This window comes from Nycticebus coucang, chromosome 7 (genome assembly GCF_027406575.1).
Source record: "Nycticebus coucang isolate mNycCou1 chromosome 7, mNycCou1.pri, whole genome shotgun sequence".
Taxonomy (NCBI): domain Eukaryota; kingdom Metazoa; phylum Chordata; class Mammalia; order Primates; family Lorisidae; genus Nycticebus; species Nycticebus coucang.
The window spans coordinates 127,877,597-127,896,544 of record NC_069786.1 but is presented as its reverse complement, the minus strand read 5'-3'; the positions used below and the strand labels follow the sequence as shown (position 1 = coordinate 127,896,544).

General features: G+C 47.4%; 1 protein-coding gene across 2 annotated transcripts; it reads right to left on the bottom strand.

The window, feature by feature from the left end:
• Positions 1 to 2,708: 2,708 nt before the first annotated feature.
• On the bottom strand, positions 2,709 to 15,185 carry C7H2orf72 (chromosome 7 C2orf72 homolog). Of its 2 annotated transcripts, none has more exons than XM_053598088.1 (3): positions 14,501 to 15,185; positions 11,417 to 11,515; positions 2,709 to 5,492 (listed from the first exon to the last, which is right to left on the bottom strand). In XM_053598088.1, exons 1-3 carry the CDS (start codon positions 15,105 to 15,107, stop codon positions 5,353 to 5,355), a joined length of 846 nt encoding a protein of 281 aa, XP_053454063.1. In that variant the 5' UTR covers positions 15,108 to 15,185; the 3' UTR covers positions 2,709 to 5,352. The 2 variants fall into 2 exon arrangements, with proteins under 2 accessions (XP_053454063.1, XP_053454062.1); XM_053598087.1 differs by having other exon boundaries at positions 11,417 to 11,518; positions 14,501 to 15,183.
• Positions 15,186 to 18,948: the final 3,763 nt, after the last annotated feature.

Sequence of the window (18,948 nt, the reverse complement as noted above, 5' to 3'; positions counted from 1 at the left end):
CTGTGTTGTGTTTGCCATACAAACAGGACAAAGTCCAGGCCTCCCGAATGCAGGGAGCAATACCCTGCAGGGTAATTCTGCTACACTTTCAACTTAACTGGGTTGTCATTAACCTTCCCTAGTGAGGTTGCATCCTTAGTTCTCTGCCAGGTAAGAGGTTTGGGATCTCAGGTCTTAGCCCCTTTGCAGGTTTGCTAAGGAGCTTTTAATTTGACAACAGAGGGACTTCTCTGCAGTTTAGAAACAAACATGTTGAGAGGAGAACAAAAATAGGGCACACTAGTACAAAGCATTCTCTGAGACCCAGTTGAGGCCACTTTAGCTCTGGTGAAACATGCATGTGTACACAAGTGCACACACACACTCCTATATACCAAGCTGAATGCTGCCTTTAAAAAATCTCATCAATTCTAAAGTGAGGGCAGTAGATGATCTAATACACACCCTCATAAGAGAAAGGTGGGGGGCAGGGGAATAAGGGAGTGGGGAGAGGGGAGGAGGGAGGAGGGAGGATGATAGGGGTTACAGATAGGGGTTACCTCTTGGGGGTGGGACACAATTATAAGAGTGACTTTACCTAACAAATGCAATCAGTGTAATGTAATTCTTTGTATCCTCAATGAATCTCAAACCAAAAAAAAAAAATATTTTTAAATATTTGCTTATGTTTCCTAGCTACACAATCTTTTTTTTTTTTAGAACCAGAGTCTGGCTTTGTTGCCCTCAGTAGAGTGCTGTGACATCACAACTCACAGCAACCTCCAACTCCTGGGCTTAGGCAATTCTCTTGCCTCAGCCTCCTGAGTAGCTGGGACTACAGGCGCCGGCCATAATGCCCGGCTATTTTTTGTTGCAATTTGGCCGGGGCCGGGTTTGAACCCGCCACCCTTGGTATATGGGGCCGGCGCCCTACTCACACAATCTTTCTTTTTTTTTTTTTTGAGACAGAGTCTCACTTTGCTTCCCTTGGTAGAGAGCCACGGCATCACAGTTCACAGCAACCTCAAACTCTATGGCTCAAGCAATTCTCTTGCCTCAGCCTCCCAAGTAACTTCAGGCGCCTGGGACTTCAGGCGCCTGCCACAACGTTCAGCTAAGCTACACAATCTTTAATCCCAGCAGTAGAGCTGTGGGGATGTCAACCAGGGCAGAGACTATTCCAGGGGCTTCCACCATTTGCCCAGATTTCCTGTCCCTTCTTTAAGAATGAAGGCAGCACGGGTTCAGTGACTCAAACCCGTAATCCCTGCACTTTAGGAGGAGTTTGAGACCAACCTGAGCAAAAGTGAGACTCCATCTTTACTAAAAGCGGAAAAATTAGCTGGGTATAGTCATGCGTGCCTGGAGTCATGCGTGCCCTCAGCTACTAGGGAATCTGAGGCAGGGGGATCACTGGAACCCAGGAATTTGAGGTTACAATGAGCTAGGCTAATGCCATGGCACTCTAGCCAGGAGACAGAGACTGTCTCAACAAAACAAACAAACAAACAAAAATAAAAACACCAACAGACTTGACCAAAATGAATATTGACATTAAAAAAAAAGAGAGGGGACGGCACCTGTGGCTCAAAGGGGTAGGACACAGGCCCCATATGCTGGAGGTGGCGGATTCAAACCCAGCCCCGGCCAAATACTGCCGAAACAAAAAAAAAAAAAAGAGAGAGAGGGCCAGGTGAGATGGCTCACACCTGTAATCCTAGCACTCTGGAAGGCTGAGGTGGGTGGATTGCCTGAGCTCATGAGTTTCAGACCAGCCTGAACCAGAGTGAGACCTCACACTAAAAACAGCTGGGCATTGTGGCAGGTGCCTGTAGTCCCAGGTACTCAAGAGGCTGAGGCAAGAGAATTGCTTGAGCCTAAGAGGTTGAGGTTGCTGTGATCTGTGACACTATGGCATTCTACTCACACTCTACCTAGGGCAACAAAGGTAGAGTCTGTCTCAAAAAAAAAAATAGCGAGAGAATGAAGGGGAAGAATGCTTTTCTGTTTTTGATAAGATACCAATGAGGTATTGTTTGGTTTTATTAGAGAGAATGAACTATCAACTCAAGTCAGAAGGGGCACAACCCTGCAGAATTAGAAAGATTAGTACTTGAAAGCCCAGACTATGACCTTGCTGGAGGCCTGCTGCTGACTGCTCCCGGGACCCTTGACCTAATCTAGGGTCTCCTCCCGCAAATAGGCCCACCTCAACCTTTGTGCCTTCTTAAAGTCCTTCAGAGAAGACACTTATACCAAGGTCATCCCTTCTGGCACCTGTTTGCTAGAAAGTAACAGTCTGTCCCTATAAAGATAGTGCCCACAGTACCCATCTCAAGGAAGCCGAGACAAGTTTAGGCCTATTTTGTCAGTTGGGAGGTGGAATCCATTTCAGTAAACAAAGACTTTCTCCCTTCAACTTTTCATAGGAAACACTGACTGTAATGAAAAGACAATGTGTAAACCACCTTTAGACCAAAGGCTACAAGCTCAAATGCCCACCCAGCCCCACACTGGCAGGTGTCCTCTACAAGTGAAGGGCAGTGTGGGATGGGGGTGGGCAGGGAGTGAGGGACCAGAGGTGGAAGGGGGTGGGCAGGGAGTGAGGGACCAGAGGTGGAAGGGGGTGGGCAGGGAGTGAGGGACCAGAGGTGGAAGGGGGTGGGCAGGGAGTGAGGGACCAGAGGTGGAAGGGGGTGGGCAGGGAGTGAGGGACCAGAGGTGGAAGGGGGTGGGCAGGGAGTGAGGGACCAGAGGTAGAAGGGGGTGGGCAGGGAGTGAGGGACCAGAGGTAGAAGGGGGTGGGGAAATGCAGCAAACTGGAAACATGCCCCACCCTCCACCCAGAAAACTTGATTATTAATTTTTATGTGCAACCTCCCAAGTTCCAAACATTGGCAACAAATGAAAGATTTTGGAATCTCATAACTTCTGCCTTAGACAAATTTCTAAATTAAAAAAACCTCCCTCGGGCGGTGCCTGTGGCTCAAAGGGGTAGGGCGCCGGCCCCATATGCCGGAGGCGAGTTCAAACCCAGCCCCAGCCGGAAACTGCAAAAAAAAAAAAAAAAAAACCTCCCTCCCAGCACCAAATCATAAAACTTCAACCCAATTATTACAAAGAAATAGAGAAATAGAAAAATATAGCAGCTTCAAAAATACATGTCTCCTCATTTCAAAACAAAATCAATTAAAATCAATGAGTCAAAATTCATTGAGTTCATTGTTGCACAGAAGGAGGCCAGCTGGGTCAATCTATTGGTGAGACACCCCTGCATTACATTATTACTTTTTTAAATTTTGAGATGGGGTCTTGACTAGCCGGTGTGCTATACCCATTCACAGGTGCAATCATAGCTCACAGTAACCTTGAACTCCTGTGTTTAAGTCCTTCTGTCTCAGCCTCCCGCATGCCACCACACCTGGCAGCCCTGCATTATTAAAATGAAGGCTCCTGGGGCAGCACCTGTGGCTCAAAGGAATAGAGCGCTGGCCCCATATGCCGGAGGTGGCGGGTTCAAACCCAGCCCCAGCCGAACACTGCAAAAAAAAAAAAAGGCTCCTGACAAACAACCTCAAATGTAAAGATGTCATCCTGCTTGTCCTCACACTCTCTCCATGAGGCAGGGATAGAATGAGGCTCATTATTATGAAGAAAAAACTGAGGCACAGTGCAAGGAGGGCCCCTCTTTAATATCATAGAGACCCTCAACCAAAAGCATGTTCATGTCGCACAGTTTGGCACTACCACAGGGAAGAGCTGAAATGGCCAGTTATGCAGCACTTCACAGGACACGCAGCAAACAGTGTGTTGCAGAGCGAATCACGCACAAGTGAGTGAATGTATGCGGCCACTTCCCTTGGACAGTGCTTCCCACTAGGAAGATCAGGAGTTGCACTTGCCATTCCAAAGATTCTATATTTCTCCAGGGGCAGGCAAGAAAAACCAAGGTGATGCAGAGCTTCTGCTACGAGTGGACAGACAGCCCTCCCACCTCTTAGGCTCAGACACGTAAGATTCAGGAACTTCTGAGCTTTGTCTACTTTGATCTTGGCCTAGGACTGTGATCTAGAGCAAGTCCTATGCTCACGCATCTTGCACTCCTACCTTTCCTTCTTTTTTGTGCCATGGACACTGCCCAATATTCTCATCCTCAAAGGACTTGGCATAGAAAGTCAAGGTCAGCATGAGAAAGAAAAAGGCTTTCTTTTTTTTTTTTTTGTAGAGACAGAGTCTCACTTTATGGCCCTCAGTAGAGTGCCGTGGCCTCACACAGCTCACAGCAACCTCCAACTCCTGGGCTTAAGCGATTCTCTTGCCTCAGCCTCCCGAGTAGCTGGGACTACAGGCTCCCGCCACAACGCCCAGCTATTTTTTGGTTGCAGTTCAGCCGAGGCCGGGTTTGAACCTGCCACCCTTGGTATATGGGGCCGGCGCCTTACGGAGTGAGCCACAGGCGCTGCCCGAAAAAGGCTTTCTTTTCACAGGTGTGCACAGCTATTTCTGTCCTGGCCCTACACCACACTGACTGTCTCGGCCCTGGCTCAGGGGATCCCCAAGGCTACAGTGTGGTCTTTCTTTATTCTGGCTTGTTCTGGGAGCCCAGTCCCTGAAAACCTGACCCTCTCTGCTCTGGGGTGCTCGTTGATAGGGAGGAAAAGTTGGCTCATGCAGAGTTTCCTCAAAGGTGTCATAATTGGCATTTTGAGTAGACTAAGTCTATGCTGTTGGAGGCTGTCCTGCACTTTGTGGAATACCCACAAAATGCTGGGGGTACCCCACAGTCACAGTGACTTCCCCCAACACACACATTCCAGTGTTGCTTGGAGGGGCAGCCTGTGTCCAGTTGAAGGCCTCTGGACTGGTAGCCCCTTCATGCATTTGGGAAACGGAAGCCCCAGAGAATGAATGACATGTCCAAGGCTATGCCTCAGATCTGATGACTTCTGGTCCACAGTTCTTTCCAGCTGTACTCTAAGCAATGGATGCTCCTGTACGGGCCCAGAGCACAGCGAAAACACCACGGGGTCCCACAGCACTGCACAGCCTCAAAGCAGAAAGTCATCTGTCTCAATGGCTCAGAGAAAGCGAGGCCCAGAGAGACAAAATAACCTCCCTGCGATCAAAAAGTTAACACATGCTAAGTGGGGAGTAGGTTCCCAGGGGATACATTTTTCTGGGTCCAGCTTGTCTTAATAAGTCCCTCTGTCTAGCTGGTAACTCTGAATGGTCCATCCCCCAAGCAGGTGGGGTTGTTGTAGATACCACGGGCTAAAGCCAACGTGGAGACGTGGAGGATCAGAGAGAAAGAGCCAGAGACAGCTCTGTAGGTGTAGGTTAGAACCAGGGACAGCCCAAAGGTCCAGTCTTCATTCATCTCGAGTCTCCAGCAGGTTCAGCAGGAGTGTAGACGACTCCATCCTGGGCTTTTGACCCCCTTCCAGGGTCCTCACAGTCTCCATTGGGAAACATGGCTGTTAGCGCGAGCTCCTCTTCAGGCTCCTGGGAATTATCTGGAACACAGGAGAAGAACTCACCCAATCAGATGATAAAGTTCATGAGTGAGTAAGCCAGGAATGAAAAAGAGGAAGTTGGTCTCAGTGAATATCTACTTAAAAAACAAAGCAAAATACATATCAAAAACCTTAAAAATGTACAAACCCGTTGACCCAGCAATTCCACATCTAGGATTTTATCCTAAGGAATAGTTAGAATTAGTGGAGCTGCTGCAGCCATCTTGCTACCAGCATGAGCAGCACTGAGGACGGCCCCTCAGACAGAAGGGAAGCCCATGCATCCTTCGCGGGGTCATTGAACCCTGCCTCCGCGTTGGCCAACTCTGAAGCTGCCTCTACCTCTGGACCCTCTTCTAGGTGAGATAACAGATCCCTTTACTGCTCCTGCTAGTTTGAGCCATGGTTTCTTACCTGCAGCAGAAAGCATGGAGATTCAACATCCAAATGGGACTGTTAAGTAAACTGAGGCTCACCCTGTGATGGGATTCGGTCACTAAAAATGTCTCAAACTACACATACACACACACATTCACACCAATGAGAAACAAGTAAAATGGGGGCAACCGGAATAAAATCTGTGGATGGTATCAATGTCAGTATCCTGGTTGTGATATTGCACTATAGTTTTGCAGGATGTTACCACTGGGGAAACTGGACAATGTGTACCTGGGATCTCTCTGTATGATTCCTTACAACTGCATGTTGGTTTACAATTACCTCAAAAAGGATAAAATAAGCCTGGAGCAGTGCCTCACACCTGTAATCCTAGCACTCAGGGAGCCTGAGGCAGGTGCTTGAGCTCAGAAGTTGAAGAGCAGCCTGAGCAAGAGTGAGACTCCACCTCTACTAAAACTAGCCAGGTGTTGTAGTGGGCACCTATAGTCCTAGTTACTCAGGAGGCTGAGGCAGGAGGATTGCTGGAGCCCAAATGTTTGAGGATGCTGTGAGCTATGACACCACAGCTCTTTACCCAGGCTGACAGAGTGAGGCTCTCTCTCAAAAAAAAAAAAAAGATAAAAGATAAAAGGTATATAAAAAATATATAATTATTGCCATGGATAGACAGTCACAATGTTATTGATGAAGAAAGTAAATTTCTTTTTTTTTTTGTAGAGACAGAGTCTCATTGTATTGCCCTCGGGTAGAGCGCCGTGGCGTCACACGGCTCACAGCAACCTCTAACTCTTGGGCCTACGCGATTCTCTTGCCTCAGCCTCCAGAGCAGCTGGGACTACAGGCGCCCGCCACAACGCCCGGCTGTTTTTTTTTTTGTTGTTGCAGTTTGGCCGGGACTGGGTTTGAACCCGCCACCCTCGGCATATGGGGCCGGCGCCCTACTCACTGAGCCACAGGCACTGCCCGAAGAAAGTAAATTTCAAAACAGGATGTAGTCATACACTGTGTAAGGATGTTTTGGTCAAGGATGACCATGCGTATGATGGTGGTCCCATAAGATTATAATGGAGCTGAAAAATTCCCACCGTTTAGTGACCTGTGGCCATCCTAATGTCATTACACAATGCATTATTCACATGGTTGTGATGATGCTGGTGTAAACAAACCTACTTCATTACCAGTCATCTAAAAGCACAACCATAGACAGTACATAATACTGGATAATAAATAACTATACTATTGGTTTATATATGTACTATATTACAGTTTGTTTTTTTGAGACAGAGCCTCAAGCTGTCGCCCTGGGTAGAATGCTGTGGCATCACAGCTCACGGCAACCTCCAACTCCTGGGCTTAAGTGATTCTCTTGCCTCAGCCTCCCGAGTAGCTGGGACCACAGGTGTCTGCCACAACGCCCAGCTACTTTTTTGGTTGCAGCCGTCATTGTTGTTTGGCGGGCCTGGGCTGGATTCCAACCCGCCAGCTCAGGTGTATGTGGCTGATGCCTTAGCTGCTTGAGCCACAGGCGCAGAGCCTATTCTATCGTTTTTATTATTGTTTTAGAATATATTCCTTCTACTTCGTAAAAAAAAAAAAAAATTACAAAAAAAATGACAACTGTGTAACCGTCTCAGGCCGGCCCTTCAGGATGCATTCCAGGAGGCACTGTTAGAGCAAATGATGGCTCCCTGCATGTTATTGCCCCCAAAGATCTTCCAGTGGACAAGATGAGGAGGTGAAGATGCAATATTGATGATCCTGGCCCTGCACAGGTCTAGGCTCATGTGTGTGTTTGTGCCTCAGTTTTTTTTTTTTTGTGTGTGTGTGTGGTTTTTGGCCAGGGCTGGGTTTGAACCCGCCAACTCCGGCATATGGGACCGGCGCTCTACTCTTTGAGCCACAGGCACCGCCCTGTGCCTCAGTTTTTAAATAACAGTTTAAATGTAAAAAAACAAACAACAAAAAAAATTTGAACAGAAAAAAGATGATAGAATAAAGATATAAAAGAAAAATATTTTTAGAGGCTCGGCGCCCGTAGCTCAGTGGGTAGAGCGCCAGCCACATACACTGAAGCTGGGGGGTTAGAGCCTGGCCTGGGCCTGCTAAACAACAATGACAACAGCAACAAAAAAATAGACAGGTGGGCACCTGTAGTCCCAGCTGCTTGGGAGGCTGAGGCAAGAGAATTGCTTAAGCCCAAGAGTTTGAGGTTGCTGTGAGCTGTGACGCTATGGCACTCTACCAAGGGCGACGTAGTGAGACTGTCTCAAAAAAAAAAAAAAAAAAAGAAAAAGAAAAAAAAATTTTAGACAGCTATACATTGTTTGTGTTTTAAGCTAAGCGTTATTACAAGAGTCAAAACGTTTAAAAATGTTTAAAAGTTGATAAAGTAAAAAAAGTTATAGTAAGCAAAGCATAATTACTGAAGAAAACTATTTTTTATATGTTTAGAATAGCCTATGTATATAGTGTTTATAAAGTCTACAATAGTATCCAACAGTGTCCTCAGCCTTCACATTACTCACCACTCACTCACTGCCTCATCCAGGGCAACTTCCAGTCCTGCAAGTTCTATTCATGGAAAGTGCACTATAGAGGTGCACTATTTTTATCTGGAGTCTTGTTAGAGTGCAGTGATATGATCATAGCTTACTATAACCTCAAACTCCTGTGCTCAAGTGATCCTCTTGCCTCAGCCTCCAAAGCAGCTGGGACTACAGGTGCAAGACACTGTGCATGGCTAATTTTTTCTATTTTTAGTAGTGATGGGGTCTCACTCTTGCCCATACTAGTCTTGAACTCCTGACCTCAAGTGATCTTCCTGCCTTGGTCTCCCACAGTATTAGGATTATAGGCTATCTAGCCTATTTTTATCTTTTACATTGCTTTTTTTTTTCTTTTTTACTGTACCTTTTCTATGTTTAGAAACATAAATTCTTGTCATTTTGTTCCAACTGTATTCAGTACCGTATTATAGCCTAGGAGAATAGGCTATGCTATACAGCCTAGGTGTGTAGTAGGCTAGACCATCTAGGTTTGGGTAAGCACACTTTGTGATGTTTGCACAATGATGAAATTGCCTAACATTACATTTCTCAGAACACATCTCTGTCATTAAGCAAGGAATGACTGTGTAACTGTATGTAAGTATAATATCCTATGTTTATTAATCTGTAAATGTATATATAGTCCGTCCATAAATGCCATTTGCATTTTAAACATTCACTTCTACATGAGATTTGTTATGTACCATAGAGAAGAAAGTTACCCAAGATTTATATAAAATTGCTAATAATTCCTTTGCTTAATTTTTTCTCCTTAGTTTCCATATATATCCAAAATAATGGAGTAGTTGAAGTTACTATTTTTGCAATTGAATATTGTATCTGCAGCATTTTCAAGATTACATGTTATATAGAAATGACTTTATTAAAATTTAAATAGCACAAAGAGAGAGAGAGAGAGAAATTGACAGGTAAATAAAATAGTCTCGGGCGGCGCCTGTGGCTCAAGGAGTAGGGCGTCAGTCCCACATGCCGGAGGTGGCAGGTTCAAACCTAGCCCCGGCCAAAAACCAAAAAAAAAAAAAAAAAAAATAATACTCTTACACCAAAATATTGATTGTAGCTACCTGAGTGATAAAATTAAATGAAAATTTTTTCATTTCTGTTTTCTTTTTTGTGTATGTTTTAAATCTTCGACTGTGACAGGTAGAATGCTAAGGCAGCTCCCAAATTTGCAGAGACTCTGTGTAAAGCCCTCCTCCAAATGTGGGTGGGCTCTGTGGAAATGATGACTGTCACTACATTGATTAGGGTACCTCATATGACAAAGGTGATGGTTAGTAAACACCCTCTATTACCTTAGGTTACATAAGACTTCCTCTTAGCCAAGTGGAGAGGGAGATTCTCCTGCTGATTGAAGGAGAGCTCTTGTAGGAGGGATTGGGAAAGGAAGGAACTGTAGGGGCCTTTTGGGGTTGACAGCAACCCCTGCTGAAGCCAGCCAGATACTAGGAGCCCAATCAATTCATTGGAAGCCACTAAGTTTGTGGTAACTTATTAGGCAGCAATAAAGACTGATACACTAAATAATGATTTTCGTTTCAAAGGAAGAGACACAATAAAAAATTATTTTAAACCACTGCCACCTATTTATGTAACAAAGCTATACTTTTCCATGCACCTTGGGGTGAGGTCTTGTCCATTCCAAGTGCTACAACTGGCTCCCCTGGGAACTGCAGTCCCTCTTACCTGTGGTTTCAGTTTTTGAAGTTTCAGTTACCCATGGTACAGTGCAATAAGATATTTCAAGAGAGATACCACATTCACGTAACTTTTATTACAGTACATTGTTATAACTGTTCTTTCTATTTTTTTTTTTTTTTTCAGAGTCTTAGTTTGTCGCCCTCGGTAGAGTGCCTGGCATCACAGCTCATAGCAACCTCCAGCTCTTGGGCTTAGGCGAACCTCTTGCCTCAGCCTCCCAAGTAGCTGGGACTACAGGTGCCCACCACAACGCCCGGCTATTTTTTTGTTGTTGTTGCAGTTTGGCTGGGGCCAGGTTTGAACCTGCCACCCTTGGTATATGGGGCTGGTGCCCTACTCACTGAGCCACAGGCACCACCCCTGTTCTTTCTATATATTAATTATTGTTGTTATTAATAACTATGGCTAATTTATAAATTAAATTTTATCATAGGTAAGTATACATAGGAAAAACAAGTGTATACGCAGGGTTTGGTGCTCTCACTGGTTTCTGACAAGGGGAGGGATATTGAGGGGAGGACCCCCTTCAGACAAGGGGCGGATATTGTGCTTCCCATCTTCCTCACCCCAGCACCAGCACCTTAGTGCCTCTCGGTGCCTTCTCCCTCGTGGCCTGATAGCTTTGTCCTAGAAATGAATTCCTCTCCATTCCCACTGCCTGGGTGGGGCCCAGGTAGCCTGTCATCCCCCTGTGACAGCTGAGTCCCTGCCTAGCTGGGCTCAGCCTCTGTCTCTCCCTGCTCCTATGGGTCAGCCAGGCCTCTGAGCACACCCCCACTCTGCCTGCTCAGAAATTTCCAGAAGCACTTTACTCCTGAAGGATTTGCATCCATGGCTCTGACTTGGTCCCAACTGTTCAGCCTCACTGGTCTTTTGTAACTCACTTCTGGGTGATCTTGATGGTGGTCCCTTTTCTGGGCATGACATGGTGCTGTCACGCCTTTAGTCAGGGTGCTCCAAATCTTCCCATTCCTGCCTATGAAAATCCCTCCATTCCAAGTTCAAATGTTACTTGCTCCACCATACTTCCTGAATCCTGCATCCCCCCGCCCCGGCCCCGCCATGCATGTGGTAATACATGTATCACAGCCCTCCCCACATCAGGCAGAGGCTCCTGGGGAAAGAGCCTGACTAAGCCCATGCGCTCACTGCAAGTGCTCCATGGATTAGTCTACTCTGTCCCTAAGGTCCTCATGTCTACATACTCACATAATCCCACACACTCAAGCTATAGGAGCTCAGAGGTGAAGCACTCACCCCGAGCTGGGCTGATGGAAGCAGAAACATCCCGGTCCTTCCTCCAGCTCCAGGGACCCCAGGAAAAGCAGGCCAACAGTCTGGGAAGGCCCGGTCCTTCTGCTAGAAAGAACACAAAACCCCAGAGTCAGGAGGTCAGATGCTACATGCTTCAAAAGACAGAGATTTTGTTTAGCAAACCAGGAGCCTCAACTATTAACTGCCCTAGTTTCAATGGTCTGATCAAAAACACAAAAATGCTGATTTGCAAAAGTGAGTGGGTTTTATAGTTTATTAAGGAACTAAAAAAATGATTGCTGTATCTATATTATCTCAAAAAAGCCCTCACAAAAGCCCTATAATGTAGGTACCATATTAAGGAAACTATAGCAACAAAAATAACATGAAAATTAATTACAATTACATGGCATCAAAGAAAATACTCAAAGAGCTGTACTTTCCCTCTACTTTTTAGTTCAAACCATTTCTTTCTTTCTTTTTGCGATAGAGTCTCACTTTTTCACCCTCAGTAGGTGCTGTGGCATCATAGCTCACAGCAACCTCAAACTCTTGGGCTCAAATGATCCTCTTGCCTCAGTTTTTCATTTTTAGTACAGACAAGGTCTCACTCTTAGTTCAGGCTGGTCTTGAACTCCTGAGCTCAAGTGATCCACCAGCCTCGGCCTCCCAGAGTGCTAGGATTACAGGCATGAGCCAGTATGCCCAGTCTCGAACCATTTCTTAAAAGGAATAGATTTAGTTTATATTTTTGTAATAATCATATAAAGTCACCAGGAGCTAAGTTTAAAAAAAAAGGGACTCCAGGAAGCCCAAACAAGGAAAATCTTTGTTCATAATCTTTACCCAGGGCCTATTTACTTCTTTTATTTCCAAAAAATTTAGGAGAGATGCAAGTGTTTTATGTTACATGGATGAATTACATCATGCTGAAGGCCTTTCAGTGTACCTGTCACCAGAATGTGTGCCTTGTACCTGATAGATCTATTTACTCTTAATTTGCACCACCCAGTTCTAACAAGACTGGATCCTTAGTATTTCAACTCAAAGGCAGCTAGATTAGGCACCATAAACTAGGTAAAAGGGCACTGCCAAAGGCAAGCAACCTAAAAGAATGAGAATTATCATCAGGCAATGAGGAAAAAGATCAGAAAATGTATAATAACAACTAGATGCAACTGCTAGCAAAACCTTAGTGATTTAATCCACTTGGCTTAAGGATCATAGCACTGCCCATTGCAGAAACTGTGAAGAAACTGGTGGGCAGTGAGTTATAATTACACTCATGACATTAAGTTATTAATGAAAGGTTTTATTTTGTTCAGTATGTTTTTACAAAAGTAGGAAGAATTTAACATAATAAGAGTGCTACCCTGGAAAAATGTTAAAATTTCATAAGTGTTACTGTTTGTTTAAAAGGAAGCAAAGATTCATTCACCCATTCCTCATTCCAGGCAGGGTGTCAGGAAATGGGAATGCAATCGTGGTTAAACTCACAAGCGAACGGTGACAAAATCATGTGGTAAGGGCTTAAGGAGCAGGAGGGCAAAGGTTCTCAGATTTCACTTAGCAAACTTGCAAACCGGAGCAGGAAGAGCCAAGGAAGCCTTCCAGGAGGACGTTCCCTTCTGAATGAGATGGGACTGGCCAGGTGAAGAGGAGGGGAGAAAAGGCTTTTCAGGCTCAGGCTACAGCTTCAGAGGCCAGAGCAAACTAGGCTCTCAGGAATTGCAAGCTGTTCCCTGGAATGGGGGAGGGCTAAGAGACTAAAGGCTGAGAATTTTTTTTCTTTTTTTGCAGTTTTTGGCCGGAGCTGGGTTTGAACCCGCCACCTCCGGCATATGGGGCCGGCGCCCTACTCCTTTGAGCCACAGGTGCCACCCAGGCTGAGAATTTTTTAGACATCAGCTCAATACGGTGCAAAAAAAATTGTGTGAATTCCCGTCTTTCCTCTGGCCCCAGGATGGGGCCCCTAGGTCAGTAAAGGGGCTAGAACAGCAATCTGAACAGCAGTCCAGCTCAGGGCATTTCCCTGGTCTTTGTCTTTCAGGATTCTCGTAGTTGAGTTTAAAATCCACCCTCAAAACTACAGTGAAAAAGGAAGGGGTCCTGCCAGAGAGAAAGGTTAGGGGAGGCCCTCAGCTGACTGGCCCCGCCAGGCTGGCACTGGACTTGTCACCCCCAGGCCAGTTCCGGCACCTCTCGTTACCTAGCTTACACATCAATACGCCCCCAAGCACCGCACAGCCACAGTCTTCATTAACTCCTTAAGAGCCAGAGGCTGCAGGGCTTGGAGGGCTGCCCAGCTGGGCCGGGAGAGGGAGCCGGGGAGCGCAAAGATCTCCCAGTTTTGCCAGGTCCAGCTATACTGAATGTTCGTATTTTAAGCCTAGAGCACTGCAGTTCCTGTAAAACCTTGCGTTCCAGGATGGAGGAGATTCTGACCTTTCTGCGGATGTCTGCAGTCACAGGGCTGGGAAAAGACCGTCACTCTCCTCCCCACCTTTTAGGAGAGTGTGTGTGGAGTGGGTAAAGGTAGCCTCAGCAGGCAGGAGACAGCAGTGGGTTCAGAACCTTGGTAGGCCGCCAGGAAGCGCAAGAACATTTTCTCAGTCCCGCGCACCTCCCCACACTCCAAATCCCTGGCACCTGGCAGTCCCCGCGGGCATGAAGCGTCCACTACGCAGGGGTCATTTCTCCTAGAGCTCGCGACGCATCCCGCGCTGCCAACTCCCCTAGTCCGAGTTCTGTCACCCACCTCCCTCGAAACTTTCGCATCCTAAGGCTTTCTCATTTCTTTCCCCTTCCCCGCCCATCCCAAACCTTCTCTCCACCCTCTTCTCCGACCTCCTACTCATCGCCTCGGCTTTCCAAGCCCTCGGGGCATCTTCCGTGCACTCCGGATTCTCCCAGGAGAGACTCGACCTCTGGTCCTTGGCCAGCTCTCCGCTAGCTGAGAGGCATGCTGCGAGGCACCAATCTGCTCTGAGCCTCAGTTTACCTCGGTGTTCAGTGACAGAGGAGGACGGCGTAAAGGGGCCCAGCCTCGGGACTCCCTCCAGCCTCATCCCGCCCGCGCAGTCTCACCTGGTCGCCCGGGCCCGGCGGCTTGCAGGGCCCTGCAGGCGGCCGCCTGGACGGCCAGACTAGAGGCCGGGCAGCCGGGACAGTAGGCGGCCGCCTGCACCGGGCCGCCTGGCTGGCGGCCGAACACGGTATGTAGCAGAGCCTCCAGCAGCCGCAGCCCCAGCGTCACCGCGTCCTCCGGCCCGGCCTCCGCCACCAGCACCCCGACCAGTGCCGCGCCGGCTCGCCGCCTGCCGCGCACGTCCCGCAGCATCTCCCGCAGGCGGCGCCGCGGCTCCCGGGCAGCCAGCGACGACTCGCGGCACAGCACGAAGACAAGCGGTGAGCGGATGGCGCGCGCCGCAGCCCCCGGCGCCCTCTGCGCCCCGCGCGCCGCCCCGGGGCCCGCGCTCTCGGTCGCCGCTCCGCCCGGCTTGGCCGCCGCCGGCTCAGGTGGGAACACGGCCCGAGCGAAGTCCCGCAGCAGTGCGCGGCTCTGCTCGCGCTCCCACAGCTCGCCCACGAGCAGCACCTGCCCGCGGCCGCCCGCCGCCTCCACCAGCGCCTGGAAGGGCGTCTCGGCCGGGCGCGCGGGCCGCGCCGCCAGCGCCTCCAGCTCGCGCTCCATGCTCGCCGCCGCCCGCCCTCTGCGGCTCCCGCGCGCCCGCTGCCCGCCTCTCGGGGCGGCCGCGTTCGGGTCGGGAAGACACGCCCCCGAGGGCCGAGCCCGGGACCCCCCGGCCCGCGGGCCGCAGCTCTCGCCGCACCCTCTTGCCAGCGGGGAAGGCGGTTCTTCCCCAGCCCGGAGAAACTGCCCGCCCCTCACTCATCCAATCATCCCTCCATCCGACGAGTACTTGTTGAGCCCCTACTAGGTCCAGGCGCTGGGCAGCCGAGGGTGGGGGAAGACAGACAGTGATCCTGTGTCCAAATATATCCTCACAAGGTAAGAACGTCTTGAAACCTGGACTCCCACATGGTCTGGGGGCAGGGCCGGTTTCTCACTGACTTAAGGCTTTGGAGTGCGGGGGGGTGACCACAGAGAAGGGGTCACCCAGCTCTCCTTTCATTCTTTAACATTTGGCAAAGACTGATGGAGGGCCCGTTATTTCCACAAATAGATACTTAATGTGTGCAGGGCACTGCCCGAGGCACTGAGAGTGAAAACCGGGGAGGCAAACAGCAGAAAGTCTAATGGGGCAGATGTCGTTGTCACAGATGGTGCTCTGACCTGCGTGGGGGGCAGGGGACGGGTTGGCAGTAGGAGCACATTGCCTTTCATTCTGAGGGCCTAGTCAGCCTTGACCCGTAAAACTGCGAGGAAGGAAACATTTTATGCTATCTGCACTGTCAGATGCTCTAGCGGGTAGAACCACGTGGGCATTATTGAGCACTTGAAATTTGGCTAATGCATCTGAGGAACTAAACTTTACATTTCCTTTAGTTAAACATAAAAAGCTGTATGCAGCTCTTTGGGCAGTGCTTGTGAAGGCTCCTCACTTCCCTATCTGTTACAAGTGCAAGACCAAAAGCCCCTTTGAGGCAAGCACAGGGCTTATACGTAGCCTTCTCCTTCTCCATATAACCCCCAGTCCTCTCTTCCAGTAACCCTGTTTCCTGCTCCTATATGCTGAAATATCTGCTCCAGTAGAATTCTGTATGTTCCTAAAGTAGCTACTCTTTCTCTTGATTATCTACTGTGAACAAGCAGTGGAGATTGAAAGCTGTACAAGACTTAGTCCTGCCCTAAGTCTAAGTGTTCAGCAGTATTTTAGCCAGAGTCTGGAGGAAGGATTAATGTGATCTTTCGCCTCTGCAGACCACCTTTGGGTTCTCCCAGTGGGGCATCTAGGTGCTCAGAATGGAGATCTGGGGCTGGGATGAGAAAAGTCCCAGATTTGGAGCAGGAAGTTCTGGGCTGGAATCAAGGCTCAGTGATCACTCATTCAACCTGTGCCCAGTGCTGAGGTGACAGCTGTGAGCAGGCAAGTTTCTACCATCTTGGAGCTGACATCCTAGTAGGACCTGGGGGAGTGAAACAACAGACAGGTAAACACATGAATAACAGCTCAGAGGGTGATCAGAAGCTATGGAAAATTATTTCCACCAGATGGTAATATACTTGAGGTGCTGGCCCCTTTCTATGAAGACAATCCTGAAGATGCCTCGGAAGCAAGAGGGAGGTGAATAAGGACTGAGAAACTCAGGGGAAACCAGGCGAAGCCCCTTCCCCTCTTCTACCTCATTGCCACAGGACAGGGATAAGCTGAATGAATATCTTATACTTGTGTTTTTTCTCTGCCCACATTGGTCTCAGTAGATCATTGCCACCCCTGTCCCCACCTCATGGTGCTAGGAGGCAGAAAACACCTGTGCTAGCAGGGGTGGTAATATGAGGCTGGGGTTAGTTGCACAGAACAGCCAGACCAGAGAGTCCCTTCTCTCCACTTCATGGATCAGAGATTCTTTTTTTCAGTTAACTAATGTAAAGTTCATTTTTTAAATTAGATCTCTTCTCCATTTCATTGTTAATACAAAGAGGTTTTTTTTTTGTTTGTTTTGTTTTTTGAGGCAGAGTCTCACTGTGTTGCCCTTGGTAGACTGCTGTGGCATCACAGCTCACAGCAACCTCCAGCTCTTGGGCTTAGACAAATCTCTTGCCTCAGCCTCCCAAGTAGCTGGGACTACAGACACCTGCCACAACGCCCAGCTACAAAGTTTTTTTTTTTTTTTAACATTAAATCTTTTTTCTTCCATTTCAATATTAGATACACTGAGTACATTTTTCTAAATGTTTTTTACTCAGAGATAAAAGTTTCCATTTTTGGCTGACTGTGATATCTAAATATAATATTAACTTAGGTGATAAAACAAAAAATATAATAAAAATATGGAGAATTTTTTCTCCACAATTCAGGAAGCAACGATTAAAACTTAACAGTGGGTATTTCCTAGGATTCCAGGCAACAGCTTCCTTCTTCCTGTTTCATATGGTTTGAAAATTCCAAAACTATGAAATATTAGTTACAGACATTTCAACCATCTTACTTCTGTGACCCCCTTTCTAACCAGCAAATATAAGTTATAGGCCAAATTATTTAGTGTGTTGCTTATTGTAAAGAAAACAAAATTTTCCATTTATCTGTTAATTTGTTCCTATTTTAATGAAAATGACCAAAAACATGAAACTCCCCTATTAACTGTTTCTTGGAAACTTTCAGGCACCAAAGCTCAGGTTTAGCCTCAGTGGTGCAAAGGTTTAAGTTTAGATTCAGGAGGTCCTTCAAAATCACGTCTGTCCATTTCTCTTTGACGCATATACCTGCAAGCAAGCACCAATGCCTGTAATGCTGAGAACTGCACTTCCCAGGTGCACCTCTAGTTCTCACTGCTTCAAAAACAGGCCTCACCAAAAGCAGCGAAATGAGGACTGAAAGCAATTGTGTTAAAACTGTGCTCATGATGTTGGGATCTTGAGGGCTGAAAGTTCCAACTAGATGGCACATATGTGTGTGTGTAAAATAATTCTATCTGTCTTGATATTTTTCCCTTCCTGGAGCTTGAGGTCAAAGCTAAGAGGTTCCACCTAACACAGCTTTCCAAGAAGCAACCATTACGGGAAGTCTAGGCCGGCTCATGCCTGCAATCCTTGTGCTCTGGGAGACCAAGGTGGTGGATTGCATGAGCTTAGGAGACCAGCCTGAGCAAGAGTGAGACCCTACCTCTACTTAAAATAGAAAAACTAGCTAGGATTTGTGGGGCGCTTGTAGGCTCAGCTACTCTGAGGGTTGAGCCAGGGGGATCATTTGAGTCCAGGAGTTTGAGCTTGCTATAAACTATGGTGACACCAATGTAGTTGCACTCTAGCCTGGGGGCAACATCGTGAGACTCTGTCTCACAAAAAAAAAAAGAAAAGAAATTAAAACCTCAAGATCCAGCTCAAGAAAAGAGCAGTGGCTGGAGGAGAGAACCCAGACGTTCTCAGAGTGGGTGGCACATTCATACTGTAATGCCAAAGGCAATTCCCACTCCCTTCCCACATTGAGCTCCCCAGGAGGGACATAAGATAGAGTCTGGGGATGGGAAACCTAGGCCTTAAAGAGACTTGTGGCCATCCTGGTCCTCAAGTCTGGTCTTTTCACTAAATCCAAATTTTACATAGCAAATCCTTTTATTAAAAGGGCTGAGAATGATGAAGCTTTTCTTGCCTCCTTTGGTGCTTAAAAAAGAATGATCTTGAAATCAGAAGGCTGTAGCTTTGGCTGGGCTTCTTTCCTCTCTTCCAGATGTACCCATTGTCAGCCAAAGTAGCAAATATCCAGGGAAATACGAAATTTACTGGGGAAAGTAATTAGACTTATGGAAAGCATAAAACAAAGCAAATTCAATGGACACGTCAACTAAGATTCATTCCAGCTACTGATAATACAAACTTTACTAATAACAGTGGCATAAATACAATGAAAGTT

Excerpts from the sequence above, each read along its gene's own strand:
- C7H2orf72 (XM_053598087.1), bottom strand. The coding sequence starts at position 15,107 with ATGGAGCGCGAGCTGGAGGCGCTGGCGGCGCGGCCCGCGCGCCCGGCC. Across the intron at positions 11,519-14,500 it reads CGCCGGGCCCGGGCGACCAG|CAGAAGGACCGGGCCTTCCC; the intron begins GTGAGACTGCGC and ends TGTTCTTTCTAG. Across the intron at positions 5,493-11,416 it reads TTCCATCAGCCCAGCTCGGG|ATAATTCCCAGGAGCCTGAA; the intron begins GTGAGTGCTTCA and ends CCTGTGTTCCAG.